The sequence below is a fragment of the Oreochromis niloticus genome, linkage group LG22 (assembly GCF_001858045.2).
Source record: "Oreochromis niloticus isolate F11D_XX linkage group LG22, O_niloticus_UMD_NMBU, whole genome shotgun sequence".
Taxonomy (NCBI): Eukaryota; Metazoa; Chordata; class Actinopteri; order Cichliformes; family Cichlidae; genus Oreochromis; species Oreochromis niloticus.
In genome coordinates, this window is record NC_031985.2 from 29579274 (window position 1) to 29596574 (window position 17301).

The window sequence follows — 17301 nt, forward strand, 5'->3', positions numbered from 1 at the left end:
GTGTTCGCATCTGAGAAAGAGCAACACTCACTCTGGTGTTGATTTTGCCGTTGTCTGTGGTCATGCTGTCTCGATGGTGGAGATTGGCGAAAGGTTTGGCAGCTCCCCAGGACTCCAGGTATCGGGTCATCCTGACAGATGCTCTCATCTTCCCGCTGTCCAGAGAGGGACGAGAGCGTACGCCTAGCAGCGGGCTGTGCCTGTCGGTCTGGGAAAAGCATCGGGAACAGAGAAAAACAGACCTCAGAATGAGTGGACGCTAGAGCAGGGCCAGAGGTGGTCCTCGTCACTTTGATTGGCTATGCATGTCAACAGCGAAAGCTGCTGTGGATATTTTACTGCAAATATCCAATATTGGCATCAGGTCCAGAGTAAAAACCTCATTTGTGTACCCTTACTGCAATGGTGAAGTGTTCAAAATGGTAAAAGAGGACATTCAAAGTCCAATAATAGTAAAAAGCTAGCAAGCGAAAGGACAGCTGACTGTGATCCATCAGTTGTGCCTGTGTAATCCAGACTTTGACACATAAAATGTGCTCAAACCGAGTGGGTGTGAAGTGAAAAGGACCGGGTGCTTTGAGAACAGTGGTCATTTGACAGCTCTTGGTGTCTCCGACCTGCCCGTCAATCTTTTTGAGCTACTTAAAACACTTTCAGTCAAGTATAAAGCATCTCTATCTCTCTCTGTCTGTTTTTTTTATCCAAATTTTGTGATGAGTGCTTTTTCCCTGATAAAAACGTACCACTTTAGCACCGCCCAAAACGCTGACAATCCGGGAGGATGACAAATGCCACACCTCTGGTGGTTTATTTTAATTACTCACAAAGACAGGTACTGTGAGGGACCAAACATGCGCACACATGCTTGTGACGACCACACCGCACACACACACACAGGGTCCACGATGACTGTGTTCATTTCCTGAGGGTGTACCCAAACAGCTCTGACAGTGACAATCAATGAAAGCGAAGGCGGAGATGACACCTCTTGTGATCGATGCTCCACGTTCGGCCTTGATCCATTTTAAGGCTCCTTGAACATGACAGAGACCTGCAGCCTTTTCACAATATCTGATAGGAAATCAAAAAGCCATCTCTAATAAATAATAAGGGCTACAGAGTGGCATCTTGAGAGACACTCGTATAAGATCATAACACTGCTGTATTTTGTAAGAAGGTAAGTACCACAGTTAAAACACCCAGAGACTTGGGTTAGGTCTAAAACTGCTGTTTTTGTAATTACTGCAGCGCTGCATTCAGCAAAAGTAATTTAGGTCTCTCTACTCAAGTGTCACTACTCTGCATTTATAAATAGGATACTAGGGGGAAATGATTAAAAAAAATCATTAAAAAATCTAATAAATCAACACAATGAGTGCCAATCTCCCATAAAATGTACCAATCTACTGGAGCGAACAGAGGGTGCTGGTGAACATTTACGCTTTAAATATTTTTTTTCTATGTTTCTGCATGAATATAACATAAACCCTGAACCCTGAACACAAGTCTAAAGACTGGACTAAAGAAGAAGCACAAGAGAGAAGCAGGAGAGCACAATCCTCCACCAAGGCAGCTCACTCTCTGGGTAGTGTTTGACTCAGCCGTTCTAAAACATTAACTTTCTGTGGTGGGCCAGCGTGTGTCCCGCTCACGAGCTGCATGAGCTGGTTTCTGCTGGGATTCAGTTCACAAATCGATGTTCTGATATTGAGCTTTAGAGTTCGCTGGTGTAATTTAAAAGTTAGTGGCTCCATCAGTGAAGTTGAGCCGTCCCTACTTAGGTGGAATGAAAGACTCAAACGGCTGAATGATGGAAAAGATGATCATAACAGTGACCTCACCAGCAACTCAGCTGGTAGGAAAACATGAGGAAGGACCAGGGCTCCTCACTTCCTGTTTGAGAAAATGAGTAGCTCAAAAGGTTTAAAAATGTTTTCCACAAGAGCGTGGAAAGTTCACCAGCTTCAAAGACGTGCATGACGAGTGAACTGGGCCCTGTGTAGATGCAGCTTTGGGGGCGACAAATTAAAGTGTAAGAAGTGTCCGAATTCAGCATGAAGTGAGCATAACATGAAGTCTGAATTTAGGGGGGTCACCCCAGTGGGTGGCTTTGGATGTTTTTACACACTAACACCCTTCAGGGTATTTGTGTCTCTGGCTGGAAGTGAACCAGCCGACCTTTTGCTTGACAAGCAAACTTGCTAACAGTGTCCTGCACATAAAAAATAGGGACATGTGCTGCTGTAATCCCATACGAGTATTTGTAATGTAAAATACAATCCATCATTTTATACTGAATTATTATTTCTTATTTTAAGCAGAAAAACTCTCGGAGTTTGTTTTTTTCTTAGGTTTGCAGACCAAGTCATCAGACATCTGAATGCCGTTCCAGCAGCTAATGACTGCAAAAAGCCTGACCGAGTTTGAAGTTAGTCTTGGTCAGGCAGCTCAGATTAGTTCAGAGCTGAGTTACTGAAGTGTGACCAGTTAATGATGAAGAGAAATGCTTCAGGAATTTAAGTGGAGATTTTTACTCTCTGCTGCCCGGCATGACTCTCTGTTTGAGCCATCGGGAGCCTCTTGAGCACCGTGTATAAATACTGACAGGCGGAGTTCATTGCTCCATTAATGAAACTGCAGCGGTCGAGATTCCAGATTGCACCGGCTTCACTCCAAACTGAAAATCTATGATCTTGCAAGCAAATTTGCCAGATTTTTATTGAGCTGAAGACGCCAGCAGATAAAGATGAAACCATCGAAAGCATGCTCTCAGGGTTTGGTGAAATGTTCTTTGAATTCACTGGAGTGAGTGTGAATGTCGTGCAGGAAAGATAAGACATTGTTTGAAAAAATGCAGAAAAAAATGAAGCTAAAGACTCTTGGTAAAGCTCTAAATAGAAGAAGAAAACACACAAGCATATCTGAGTTGAAAAGATGCGGGGAGAAACACAAAAACCTGAATTTCTTTTGATAACACATGCTGGCGTTGCACTGAGAACTGAGCCTGGTGCAGACAGTGAGCAGAAGATGCCTGGAGTAAGAAGAGGGATATTTAGGGGAGTGGGTGCGATGTAGCCAAGTTATGGGGGGGGGATTAGGAAGGAAGAGGACTGTTAAGCACGGGTTTTCATTTGCCAAGCTAAAAACTCTGAGCGCAGTCTGAATGCCAGCAGCATATTCTGTACAGAAATAGTCTCAGCACAGTTTACAGAGCAGGCCGATCTCTTAAATGCCCTTAATCAGCCCTCCGTGCCCTGTGTGGACAGGAGGAGCTGTGCGGTGTCACAATCCACTCGCAATGCCTCGAGCTTCCAGACTAACCCGGCACATACTCAGATGTTGTCATTTGATGACAAACTGTGGGCGCACTACATTATTTTCCTCTTCTTGACATTGCCAGTATTGACTAGCTGCTCGCTTTGCTCTTAGCAGGATGAAGAGGTGATGATGTATTTCAGTGCGTTTTTCGTGTCAGCCTGACCAGCATCCAAATGATTATGAAGCAGCGGCATTATCCATGGTGTTGAAAATAGATTTCCCATGTGTTTGTGCACTGCCTCTTTACATCTACAAGAAGTTACATAAAAGCTTAAGTCATTACACAAAATATATAAAATGTAAGTAGATACTGTGGTCATGGTTTGACTGGTTCGATCAATAAAAGAGAATTTTTAGAAATCAAGGAATCAGTGGCTTTCCTAGATAAATCTCCTTTTTGGTGTAATTTTTTTGATAAATTACTGTAAAAGTTTTGGTTTTTTTATTTTTTAATTTAACAGAGACCTAACACAGTATAATGTTAATATATCAGCGCTATATCAGAGCTGGCACAATACAGTGTAATTAGGCTATTATTCTAGTTACAGACGTATCCTGTCACAGCTTTGTTGCTCCAGCTGTCTGCCAGCAGCAGAAGATACACCCAAGCCGAGCTTGATATGAAACAGGTATACTGCCTTTGGCCATTTAGCAGTTTCCCTATGACTGATCAGCTGGCTCTAGTAGTGGCTATCTATAGTTTTCTCACTACCCTAGTAGTCAAAGCATTACTCCATCACGACCGCCAATACTGGGCAGTCAGTTGTACTGCAGGACAAAAGTGTTGTTTTTATTCATGGACGAAAAACAACGATATGAAGAGAAACTAGTATTTTTGGGGACTTGTGATCCATATTTTGCCCCAGCAGCTTTAAATGTTTAAATCCCTTTGTCCTTCACTCACTGCAAACAGTATTGTCATACTTGTCAATGCTTTTGTCACATCTCGTTTAGATTACTGTATTTTTCTTCTCTATGGTCTACCTCAGCGGTCCCCAACCACCGGGCCATGAGAGTTGAGGCTCGGGTGTAAAATTTATGGTTTTCAGGGTTTTTATTGTAATTTGTTTAATTGTTTTTATCGTTAAGTCAGTTTCCTCGGGTCTTTTCCCATATGTTATGAATAAATCTTTTTTTTTTGGTACCTGTATTGGTTTTATTTTCTTGTATTTATCTGCGACACCTTAAAGGCCGGTTCATGAAAATATTGTCGGACATAAACCGGTCCGTGGCACAAAAAAGGTTGGGGACCGCTGCTCTACCTCATAAATCTCTCCATAAATTGCAGTTAGTTCAAAATACAGCTGCTCGTATTCCGAATTAGATCAACTGAACATATAACACCTGTTCTTAAACAGCTCCACTGGCTTCCAGTTCACGTCCGTGTCAATTTCAAGATCCTGCTTCTTACTTTCAAAGCGCTTCATAACCTCGCTCGCCCATATATATCTGATCTTCTCCGTACGTGCTCACACCTTCGTACACTCCGCTCTTCTTCAGCTTCCCTTCTGTTTGTTCCACCTGCTCGCCTGACTTCCATGGGACTCAGAGTCTTTAGCTGTTCTGCCCCAAGACTTTGGAATGCATTTCCACCAGATCTTCAGACTACAAACTACAAAACCCATCTATTCAAAATTGCATCATTCCGTCTTAGTCTATTTTTACCTTATTTAGCTTTTATACTTCATGCTTGTTTTTTTTATTACCTTATGTTTTTATTTATTTATTTTTTGTACTATTGTAAGGTGACCGTGAGGGTCTTTAAAGGCGCCTATAAATAAAATGTATTATTATTATTAGTATTAGCATTATTTTCTTTTACAGAAAGTTGTCTGATTGGAGCAGATGTGAAACATGACTGAGCCAAGTCTAAATGGCTCCTCCCCATTTTTTTATCATTAGCAAATATATATGCTAGCATGCTACTATGCTATAGCTGACCACGCATATTTAGGCTAAAAGTTTCTGCTGCGAAGACTGCTGCCTGCTCCACTCCGTATGTAGGGGGAGAGAGGGGCACGCACAGGCATGCTCGTTTGGCTGTCACCCACTTACATTAATGCATTCACAGCAGTAAGTTTAGCCTTCAGAACTAACTATGACCTAAACCTCTTTCTAACTTTAACCCTGAACTCGAGTCTTTACAACAGGCTGTTGGAAGGTTGTGAAAAAATGACGTTTGCAAAATGTAATAACTCTGATTGTCCAAAACTAGAACGGGTCATCATAAAGATACATGGACATGCTTTATCTTAATTCAGTATCACACACACATGGACACACAAAAACATTCAGTGAGCGTATCCTTACAGCTGTCCTCTTTTCAAGACAGTAACTTTATAACTACCTTGTGATGCGTTTAGGGCACATCTGTAAATTTTAGCTAACAAGAAAAACTCCTCTGCTGTTTCCAACAGTGCTTTCTGACTGAGGCTATAAAAGCTGTCGTGGTATCTGACCTTGGGGTTGATGACCAGGTAGGTGACCACATTATGTTCCTTTAGGTAGGAATCTCTGGTCTGTCCATTTCCAGGCTCTACCTTGTATGAGCCTTTCAAATGCTCCAGTGTCACTGAAGAGATATGGACCCTCCTGGAAAAGAGTAAGTGGATAGACGAAATCAGTTGAAGACTGAAGAGCTTGCGTCACTGCACCACCGACGGCTCAATTAAACATTATTTTATGCTCGAGCTTTGTAACTACACTACCCTGTAATTCTGGCTTTTCAGCTTGGTTGCCCTGCAAACAAAGATGGAAATATGTTTTTTTTTTCATCTGGCATATTTTTCAGATAGCTTTCAGCAGACATAACAGGAGACAAACTATTAGCAGCCCAGTGAGACAACACTGTGGCATTGGAGAGCTTATTTTCAGAGTAGCATACACATAACCACCGGCCAATTTTCTGGAGCTTGCTACAGCGCTGGGATGGCAGCCCTAATGGCCACAGAACAAATGCAGAGCTGCTTGTCAAATGAAGTAGCCATAATTGACAAAAATGCTCATAACAGGTAGAATTAGAGGAGACGGATCCCATGTCCAAAAATGTCTCAAAATGTTACCATTATTATGATGTAAAACATCTCAACAATGGAGCAGGGAAGTCATACACTAATTGCAAAGTAGCTCTGCAACAGCAGTGAGATCAAGTAAAGCTTCTTCGGTTCATTAATCTTACCCAGGCACACCTCCAGCCTCCATGTGATTTGCTAGCGTTACATCATGTGACCACACATCATATTGCCACTTCCGGAGGCCAATCACGCCACAGAGGACATTTCCAGAATGAACGCCAACACGCATGTTGATGTCGACTCCAGTGGCATCTCTGACCTTCCTGTGGAGAGTACAGAGACGCCCTGATGTATTGTGCTCACTTTCTATAAACAAGATCAAAAGCTTAAAGGGGACTTGTTACGCCAAATTCTAGATTAACATTTTTATTCAGGGACTGTGGAGTAGCTTTGCATGGTTCACACCCCGATTTGGTCTCATTGGCTATCCTTCGCAAACAAAATTTGAACAGGGTGGAGCTGTGTGGCTGTGGTTGTGTGGCTGTGATGACAACATTAGGGATACCAGCTATCACTGGCATTGTTCAAATCCAAGCGTAGAAAAGAATTCAGAGTAGCCTGAAATGTGAGATTTTGGCTCACAGCATAAAGCATTTCCATCCATCCACATTAAAAACACCCACCATTGTTAAAAGCACATAAATGAAAGAAAATAAGGAAAAGCATAACAGGTCCCCTTTAAAACGAATCACAAAGTGTAGCAATGTTGCGTTAACCTTTAGCATAAGTCTGGGAGTAAAAGGAAATAGCTAGCCTGGTTATATCAGAAGGTGAAAAGCTATGAACCACAGACTATATAAAAGACGGGTATATCTTCATATCTGCTATCAACAATGTGTAAGTGCTTTAACTCTTTACCCCCTTGAAAGCCTGCCAGCAGTAATCCTTCAAGCTGAGCAGTTTCTGTCATATTTCAGACCTGCCTATAGAACAAAATGACTGGGTATGCATCAGAAGCCAGTGAGGGTGGTTTCTGCCCATACGGCTACCCTTGGAAAAACCTAGGAACTGTTTAAATGGTTGTCAAACCATGTCTTTTATTGGTATATAATATGAAGTCAAAACTCAAAAATCTTTAAGGGTACAGAGGAGGTCGTCATCTTTATGAGAGAAACAACGACCAGAGGGCAACTATTCTGGTTGCCAGAAGACTTCAGATTATACAGAAAACTGTGTGACCACAGTAAAAGCATTCCAGGTGAATTTATAGGTTCAAGTCACATTGATTACAAACATTATGTTTATTTTAGTGCTGTCAATAGATTGAAAAAAATTAACTAATTAATCGCACAATTTTCTGTAATTAATCACGATTAATCACAATTACTTGATCAATAGCCTGGCTGCAATTACATTTTTTCAACTTTATATTTAAGCTTGTAACAGACATTTATGCAATATAATGAAGTAAATGCAGAAAAAACACAAAGGATGTGTGTTTACATTCAAGGAGAATTTGAATAGTTTTCTTCAATCTTTTAGCACAGGTTCACTCCTGTGAAATACAACTTTTAAAAAAATTGTAAGTATTCACTAATATATAATATATATTAGTGCTCTCAAACAATTAAATTGTTTAATCAGATTCATTACGGGGTTACTGTGGATTAATTTTGATCAATCACGATTAAATATCATTCATCTTTATTCTATATTAATCACATTTCATTTTGCATGAGCAAACAGACTCGAGAAAAAGGGAAAATATACGCACTTAACATGTTTATTGAACATCTTGAACATTCATGTTAACAAAACCCTCTGTAAACATTTATCCACTGTCTCTGTCACTCTTGAGGAGGCACTTCAAGTCCTTGAAACGAGGAACCAAAGCTGTGTAAGGCTCGTGTTCTCAACGACATTAACAGGTCTGCAGTTTGTTGCAATCCACTTGGTAATTGTGTTAGTCAATATGTCCGTGGTAGACTTACTGAGCCCCCGATGCTCTGTGAGTGGTTTGTCGCAAGCTGGGTGACGCGTTAGCAAAAGTGCTAGCAGCATCCCCGAGTAATGTATGCTTCGCGTCAGTGTGATATTTTAAGCTGGAAGTGCTTCGGTGAAAAGAAAATTCCTTCTTGCACAATGTGCATAATACTTTATGTCGGTCGACTGTTCAGTCTTGTTAGTCTTTTAATACTCAAATTTCCCATCGAAAGGGCCAATGTGTGTTTATCATCTTCCAAATTGAGCTGATTGGTTCAGCTGCCCGTCACTACCAGATCAACTGCCCATTTGCGCATGTGCGAAGGTAACTCGGACAGCTGCCCGAAATGCGTTGACAGAGACATTTCAGGGATTTTGAGTCATTCTGCACTCCAGATGTGTTAATTGCGTCAAAAATTTTAATCGTGTTGACTGTGATGGCCATTAATTTGCGTTAACGCGTTAATTTTGACAGCACTTGTTTATTTTGCAAATTATGGCCGCATTTAGAATCAGAAAACAAGAAAAAACGAGGTGACGTCTGCTTTAAAAATCTAAGATGGGGACAGCGAAAATGCTCATGTTTAAAGGACTCCATTAACCAATGAGTGACGTCAAAGTGCATCATCACAACTGAAACATGTCATGAAAAATCTCAACCAATCCTGGCAGATGGCCGCCCCTCCCCGAGCCTGGTTCTGTCAGAGGTTTCTTCCTGTTAAAACGGGGTTTTTCCTTTCCACTTTTGTTAAGTGCCTGCTCATGGGGGTTGGCTGATTGTTGAGGTTTTCTCTGTATTATTATAGGGTCTTTACATTATAATATAAAGCACCTTGAGGTGACTGTTATTGAGATTTGGTGCTAGATTAATAAAACTGAATTGAAAGTGTCTAAGACTCTTTTATATACAGTCTATGCTAACCAACCAGACTCTGTCTCAGCATGTCACAGGCGAATGACACCGGCGGCCATCTTTAATCTGATTGTGATTAAAGGTCAGTGTTGAAAAGCTAATATATTAGTGTGTTCATGCGTGAATGAAAGACATGCAGACAGATACCAGAAGAGGGAGAGACCGGGCTAATATATTTGTTGTTTGTTTGAATATTTTATTTGTCCAGCCTGGAGGCTTATCGTACTGCGTTCACACTGTGTTTACTCCAGAGTTCAAACAGAGCTGGCATTCCTTCTGCTCAGTCTGTTTGACAGCTGTGTGTTTGTTTGTGTTTGCGTTTCCCTTTGTGTGAGAGAGGGAAAAAAATACGGGTGAAAAGAGAGGGAAAGATCTGGTGTTTTACTTGATGGCCTCACACATATCCAGGCCCATCTTCACGCAGTTCCTGGCGTGGTCAGGCAGTGATTCGGGCAGGCCAGACACGCAGTAGTAACAGTCTCCCAGGATCTTGATTCGCATGCACTCATTTTCCTTTAAAAAGCAGAAAAGGAGAAGGAAGCGAATTGCAGCCATTATCACACTCTTTCATACCCAAATCTGTCCAAAATTATTATCATCTTTATTAATCCTCAGCTATTTTATTCCTTCCTTACCTCCATCTAACCCTCATGCACAGAGTCACATCCATCAAGCCCAAAATCATACACCCACACGTAAAGCATATTAGCTCTTATTCCACATGTGGGAAGTGTAACAGCTCATCGTTGGACTGGGTTTATGTAACAGCAGCTTTGTCAGACGGGAGGACAGAGCTGCTGGACACAAAGCAAAGAGAGCCTGACTAAACTGTTGAGACCCACGTAGCTGAGAACCCCCGAGACCGCGAGATACACTCTGACCAGCCCACGCACGCAGGCAGGGCGCTCCGGGAAAGCGCAGCAGGAAGGCTGACAGAGGCCGCAGGACCGAGAAAAAATGTATTTCGAGGCCACGTTTCATCTGGTAGACAACACCAGACAGACCTCGTTCTCTCGTCTTGGTTACTTTCTATTTAAGCCGTTCTAATTTAGTGCATTAATTCAAGCTTCAGATGACATTACCCTGAAAGCACTACATGTGAACCAAGACCAACGGTTTTATGTCTTCCATTATTTCCTCATTAAATTCAAATGAATTTCTGATTAAAATGCCATTTGCTGCTTTGATTTATGGAGGCCCGTACTGCATGATGCATATGGCTGTTTCTATTTTAATCATACAGAGTGGGCATATGTACAGTAAATTCAGTTGAGAGTGTCTTTTCGGTTTACCTTCGCGATCTGGTCAAACTTGCCGAAGAGCTCGTTCAGCATGTGCACAAGCTCGCCTGGGGAGCAGTCACTGGCCAGCCTGGTGAAGCCCACAATGTCTGCGTAGAGAATGCTGTAAAAACAAAAAGAAAGAACACAATTAAAAGGAAAACCATTGTCTAAAGTAGTACAGTGGAAAAGTCCTTCTTTATATTTTGCTTCCATGTACTTTTAAAGTGGTCTCGAGCTGCAGTTTTCCAGACTTTTTGAAGTTTTTCTTCAGTCATTTGTTGCTTTTTCACTCATTTTCAGTCCAGTCCTTGTACCTGACTTAGCAAAGAACCTGTATCTGGTAGGCTGGGTTACAGCCACCTTCAGGTCTGGTGGGTGTGTCCCTGCCAGGTGGCTGGCCACACCTGAGGAAATGATCACACGCCTGCAGCCGATCAAGCCTCGTCGGAGGAGCTACTTAGGAGTGTGGTGGAGCTCTCACCGATGCTGATCAATGTGTGACTACCTGTCAGTGTTTCAGCATATCAGTGAGTGTAAGCCTGCCACAGTTTGAAAGTGTCTCACATCTGCCTCAGACCTCGTTATTGAAGCAGTGTGGGATCATCTTGACAGAGAATGGCTCAAAAGGCAGTCAACATCCAAAGAAGAGCTGTTAATGTCCTTCAAGAAGCCTGGAGTACTATTCCTAAAGACTCCTTAAAGAAATTACATGAAAGCTTTCCTTTGGAGTTCAGGCTACTTAAGCAATTTGGGATCATGTTGACAGCAAACATCCAAAGAAGAGCTTTGAATGTCCTTTAGGAAGCCTGGAGAACTATGCTTAAAGACTACTTAAAGAAATGATGAGAAAACTGTCTAACAGAGTTCAGACTGTTATGAAGAAAAAGGTGGCCATACCAACTATTGACTTGTATATACTGAATTGTGCAAACTGTGTTTTTCTGTGCTGTCTGGGAGAATTTTTAATGGAATTATCTGACAAATAATGAAGCTTCTGTGAGCCAAGAAATCCAAGAAGTTGTGTTTCAGTTTTGTTGGATGAAATTCAAGGATTTTATTAATCTATCAGTAAGCCAGCAGGTATCTGTGAGTGTGCACGGCATCTGTAAAGTTTAGAGATAAAGATGAGCTTATAACTTTAGCGCTCCACCATCTGGTTCAAATATAGCTTCAAAACATTAGCATTGCAGTCGGCACTTTACCGCCACTGAGGCTTTACAGTGGAAACTAGGCAACCCAGGCAATAATATAATTTACATATTAGCTGTGAATAACGTTGGTAAGTTGATACAAGATGCTGGAGAACTCGTGGGATTGGAGTCCAGAGTTCACAAACCAATAAGTGACGTAACGGTGGCTGCATCAGCCTTTATGTAACTCTATAACGACAACACCTCTCTAACACCTGTGCTGCTGATTCAACTTTTGGAGGCTGTAGTTTCTCATCATTGTAACTCTTGTATAGCAGCATAAACTGCATCTACATTTATATATAATTTTTAATGGTTAAAATGTATTTTTTTTAAAAACAGGAAAAGTGTGTGCACTTTAACACAACCATATTCAGACGTTACATTTCCAGCTATCTATCTCGCGATGTGCCAGCTTTTAGTATGTGACCATCTCCCAAAAGAGAAGGAACAGTATGATCTTCAGCCAAGCCTATTACTGCAGCTGGAGAACTGATAATGGGGGTAGTAGCTGTTTGGCTCTCTGCTAGCTGACTAATTTAAGAGGATCCCAGCAAAACCGCATTTCCACCTGTCCCTGTTCTTTGTTCTGGAAAGATTTCCCTCGTCTCGGCCATCACTGTGAGCTGGACCATGTGAGATTTTGTTATTATTGGAGAGATAATAGGCAGATCAACATGAGGACACACACATTCATCCACACACACACACCTGAGGCCTGCTCAAATGAGGCACGGTGCTGCTATTTCTCCTGTGAAGCTCCATGATGAGGGTAAAAACAGATTTTTAGAGGACATTCGGTGAAGAGGCTCTCATAGTAAGCCTGGGTTTGTGTACTCGCTCTGTTACTATGAACCCCCTCAGTACAGAGGAGGATGTCATCGGGAAACAAGGACATAGGCTCCTGCTCATTTGGCAAAGTGACCTCAGAGGACAATAGAGGTGGATTAACTCTGAGGTGAATTCAGTCATGAAAGGAAAGAAGAAAATGGGACGTGAAGAGGATGGCCCAAAAAAAGTGGTTTGAGGAAAAGAAATGAAATTACAGGACATGACAGAAGATGAGAAGCTTGCAGTAGTAGACAGTAGGAGAGATCCACCTATAAGAGCTGGTGGAGGGTGGAGGACAAAGGTGGGTGAAGTGTGAGCAGGAGGACAGGATGGCATACGAGCAATCGGGAGCTAAGATGAGAGCAGAAAGTAATCATCTTTATCATGTGGAGGCACAGAGAAAGGAGAGGGACACTTACCTGACATTGGTGTGCCGCTGCACATAGAGGTTGTGGAAGTTGTTGGTGCTCTCGGTTCGACCGAAGTTCGGTCCCTGAAGCCTCTGGATGATCTCAGCTTTCATCACTCTGGCTATGTGAGCAGGCAGTAAGGATAACAGCAAGCGCTCCTACAGAGAGGGAGATGTGGAGGAAGGAATGCAAGCCAGGCAAGGCAGGTGGTTAACGTGGTTTAAATGTTAACAGTGAATAACAATGGTAGGCTGATAATACGACTTTGTCTTTCTGATATACTATGATATGGAAATAATCAGGGGGGGTTTCCACCAATCAAACAGAAAGGTTCCTCGAGTACAAAAATCTTAATTCCCATTCAAACTGGTTTGAATAATTTGCTCCCTGAAACCGAAAGCTGAGCTGCTTTTCTAAGACCACAAGGAGACCTAAAGGCTCATATGTAGTGTCTGACAAGGACTAGTGCATAATTAAGGCTGTTCTACTCTTTTCTCTTCTATTGTCATCCACAGCTAATATTTAACCTATTTTTACATCCCTTAATGATGGCTCATTGGGGCTAATTTTTCAAGCACTGAGCACAGGAAGCCAAAGTCAAGCACTGAAAATCTCTTGAGGCACATTTTCAAATATCCAGTGTGTCATGGGAAACCAGGTTCTGTGCATTTTTAGACTGCCGGTTAAATGAGTGATTGAGTGGAACATTAAGGTAAATGCACTTGGTAACCTCCAGTGGTGTCAAAATTAATGTGGAAGTGCAAAAATTGCAGTTCAGTCAGCGGTACTATAGATAATAACAGTAATTTATATTTGGAGTTGTGGCGCTGCTTGGGCGCTTACAGCCACTGCTGAAAAGATCAGCAGAGAACAGAAGTTATCAGTGACAACAGAACTGCTTATGTATTGTCTGCAAACCAAAGTGGCTTGCAGACAAAAGCGTTTTTTTTAAGCCAGTTTCAGCCACTCCCTTATTTACATGGGGTCTCACAGCAGGTAGCTCTGCATGCTTGATTTGATGGATTTTTGTAGGAGAAACCCTACCTGCCATGATCCCAAAGGCATTTGTGTTTTCTCTTGAGACTGAAGCAGGGATGTGAGTTTTGACGATCAGCTTTTTTGTCAGCACTGAAATCAGGAGATTTGCTGGGATTGCAGCTGAGGTGAGCTTGACGTTGTTGACTATGTGAGCTTCCACCATTAACAAATAGTTAAATAGCCCCACACAGCCCCATTGGGAATTTTTTTTATAACCACCCATTCAAATTGTATTACCCATTTAACATCCACCAAATCCCCTGTCTACTCCCTTAGGGTTAGGATCCATCTGTTTTTATCAAATGTTTTGGCTGTTGTGCATAACTAAATGGAAATTCTAATGAGCTGCATGGCAAAATGCACTGTTGAAACTTTAGTTTCTGAAAATGTGATTCTTTAGCATGAGGCTAGAATACAACCAAATGGTAGTCCTAACCCTAATGGGTGACATGTATATGCCATCACCTATTGTTCTCCTATTGTAACAGCTAGCTATCTGCTAAACATCACCTCAAGCTAATTCAAGTCAGTGAACTGGATCCCTGAGTGTGTTTTGGGGTGATGACTGATGACTTGCTGAGAGGTTTATTGTATTAACAGTCCAAACATAAACATGAGCTCAAGTTTTATATTATTTTATTTCAGTGTGTATATGTAGGCACTTAGGAGCTACTTGCATCTGTATGATGCACCAGTTGTCACAATGAGGATTGATGAGGACCAAAATGCATGGCGTAGCAAGTTAGCTAGCTGATTACAAGTCCAATATGAACAAAGTCCAAAGGGAGGTGGAAACAATCAGAGAATTGATGGGAAACAGACATGAAGTAAAACTACAATAGGTGACCTTCAATGTCATACAGCAAGTTAATGAAATGCAAAATAACAAATGCAGCGAGAAGGTCCGTGCTAAAATTGAATAGCAGACAGGGGAACAGGCAATAGATAAAGATGAGACAGAGGACAGAACAGACGGGGAAACACATAGGGAAGTAAAACTACTACAAAGAATGAAAATAAGAGAATGACCCAAACTGTGAAACTGAATCATGTACATCTATTTTTATATACAGTCATAATGAAAATGTAGATATAATATAGATGCACCTTTGCAGTGATGTGTAATTTATTTGACCTATTATAGTCCCTAGTCCAAATCATTGATTTCTCTCTCATTTTGTAGTTTTTCTACATTTCCCAAAAAGCATCTTAAGCATCTCATGAACACTGCTGTGCAGCTGCATTTGCTGGAATATCTCAGAAAGTGAAATGCCTTGTGGCTGAAGTCAACAAAAGCACACAGGTGGCTGTTGGCAGTGATCTGGGTCTGTTTATCACATTTTTCTTCCGTGGATTTATCTCTTGTCTGATTTTTGAAGGCTACATTATTGTTGCACAAATACGACTATACAAACGACTTTGACAGTTGCTGGTGATTTTTTAGAAAGTTTACCTACGCTTTGGAAAAGTCATGTCATTATACAGTGAGGAGAAAAATGCAGAACCAAAGATGCAAGATCCATCACCCTTCGCTGTTGTGTAACCAGAAGTTTTTGCTTTAATTTAGCACCATACAGACTTGCATAGAGGGTGATTTTGGCGTGCATGTGCAAGCGTGTGGGCATGTGTGTGGGTGTGTGTGCATGTTAGAGAGAGTGAATAGCTGCCTGAGGGGGTGTGACTCATAAATGCAGCTCACAGCAGAGAGGGTCATTACATTGTTCACACACCACGGGCTCATTTCCTAAAACACAGCAGCAAATTAAGTCGAGAGAGGGACTAGGGGCTCTAAAAATAGAAACCAATAGCAACACTTGCTCTTATTTACTTATTCAGCGCCGGAGCAATATGAACACTCCACTGTGAGCATGCACAATAGGTATAATAGCCTGGGGAGATGTAGTGTTATTAATCATGTGTTTGATTAATCAACTAAAGTTGTGTGTTCAGTCGCTGAATGAGATTTGTTTTATGCACTGGCATTTGTGTGCGTCCTCACACAGTGATGCAGATACTGATGCTGAGGAACAGATGCCAGCTTAGTTATAAAACATAGATCAACAGATAGACTCTGCTTTTACAGGCTGTTATGCATGTTCACAAATAAAACATGTCGTAAATACCTTAACAAGAAATAACAAGAAATGGTAACTACACCTAAATCCAGTGTTTTTACAAAAACAAGATTCCTGTAGTAAGTAAGCAACTTTCTACAAACTTAGCAATTGAAAAAATGATTTAAAAACTCATAGTCAATGCCAAGTGCGTACATTACAGGTTATTAGTGTGCACATTCATATGTCATTTCCCTGGTTGGAAAGAATGGCTAATGTCAGGGCAAAGACGCTAATGTCAAGCAAATGTCACCGCATAATGCCACTTTAGACATGACGGACTTACCAACTCCTCATCCCTGACAAAACTAAGAAGTGAAATATTTTAGCAATTAAAACAGAGGTGCTTGGAATTTAATGTGGGCGCTCATATTAAGAGACAGATAGCAATAACGAGGCTTAGGGCAAGGCAGAGGCCAGCAAGGCCTTGAGCTAATTGTAAAAATCAGCATGCAAATAGGATGCTTGCCTTTGCCACTTAGCAGTAAACACAAAGTATAGTCAAGGCTAAATGGAAATATTACATCTGTGTTTGTAAAGGAAACACATTTTGGTTGATTACGGTGCTAGATAGAAAGCACACAAGACTTCAAATCCTGGGTTAGAATACATGGCTCAAGAGCTGGCAGTTCGTCTTGTAATCGGAAGGTTGCCGGTTCGAGCCCCGGCTCCGACAATCTCGGTCGTTGTGTAATTGGGCAAGACACTTCACCCGTTGCCTACTGGTGGTGGTCAGAGGGCCCGGTGGCGCCAGTGTTCGGCAGCCTCGCCTCTGTCAGTGCGCCCCAGGGCAGCTGTGGCTACAATGTAGCTTGCCATCACCAGTGTGTGAATGGGTGGATGCCTGAATGTAGTGTAAAGCGCTTTGGGGTCAGTAGGGACTAAGTAAGGCACTATACAAATACAGGCCATTTACCATCTTTAGGGTTTACAGAGATATATTCACTCAAATTTCCAATCATTACAACCAAGATATGCAGAAAAAACATCTCTGCACCAACAACATTTTGAACTTTGCAGCAGATCATCTACAGCAGCAGCAGAAGACCACACTCTGTGAGCTAAGAACAGGAATCTGAGGCCATAATTCGCACTAGCTTGCCTGAATTGGACAATGGAAGACTGAAAAATGGTTGCCTGATTTGAGGAGTCTCAAGAATTCATCAGAATTTGTATAAACAGCATAAATCTTTGTATCAACAGTTCA

At 41.7% G+C, this 17301-nt stretch overlaps 1 protein-coding gene across 3 annotated transcripts in view; it reads right to left on the reverse strand.

Annotated features, from left to right (window-relative positions):
* Window positions 1-17301, reverse strand: part of adcy2b (adenylate cyclase 2b (brain)) — a 66402-nt gene that overhangs the window by 26103 nt on the left and 22998 nt on the right. For all 3 annotated transcript variants that reach the window (XM_005450788.4, XM_003443822.5, XM_019351011.2), the window contains 6 exons: window positions 12952-13100; window positions 10521-10632; window positions 9614-9741; window positions 6497-6655; window positions 5778-5910; window positions 32-208 (listed from right to left, as the gene is read on the reverse strand). In XM_005450788.4, the coding sequence (XP_005450845.1) occupies window positions 32-208; window positions 5778-5910; window positions 6497-6655; window positions 9614-9741; window positions 10521-10632; window positions 12952-13100 (858 nt within the window). The remainder of the gene's footprint in view (window positions 1-31; window positions 209-5777; window positions 5911-6496; window positions 6656-9613; window positions 9742-10520; window positions 10633-12951; window positions 13101-17301) is intronic.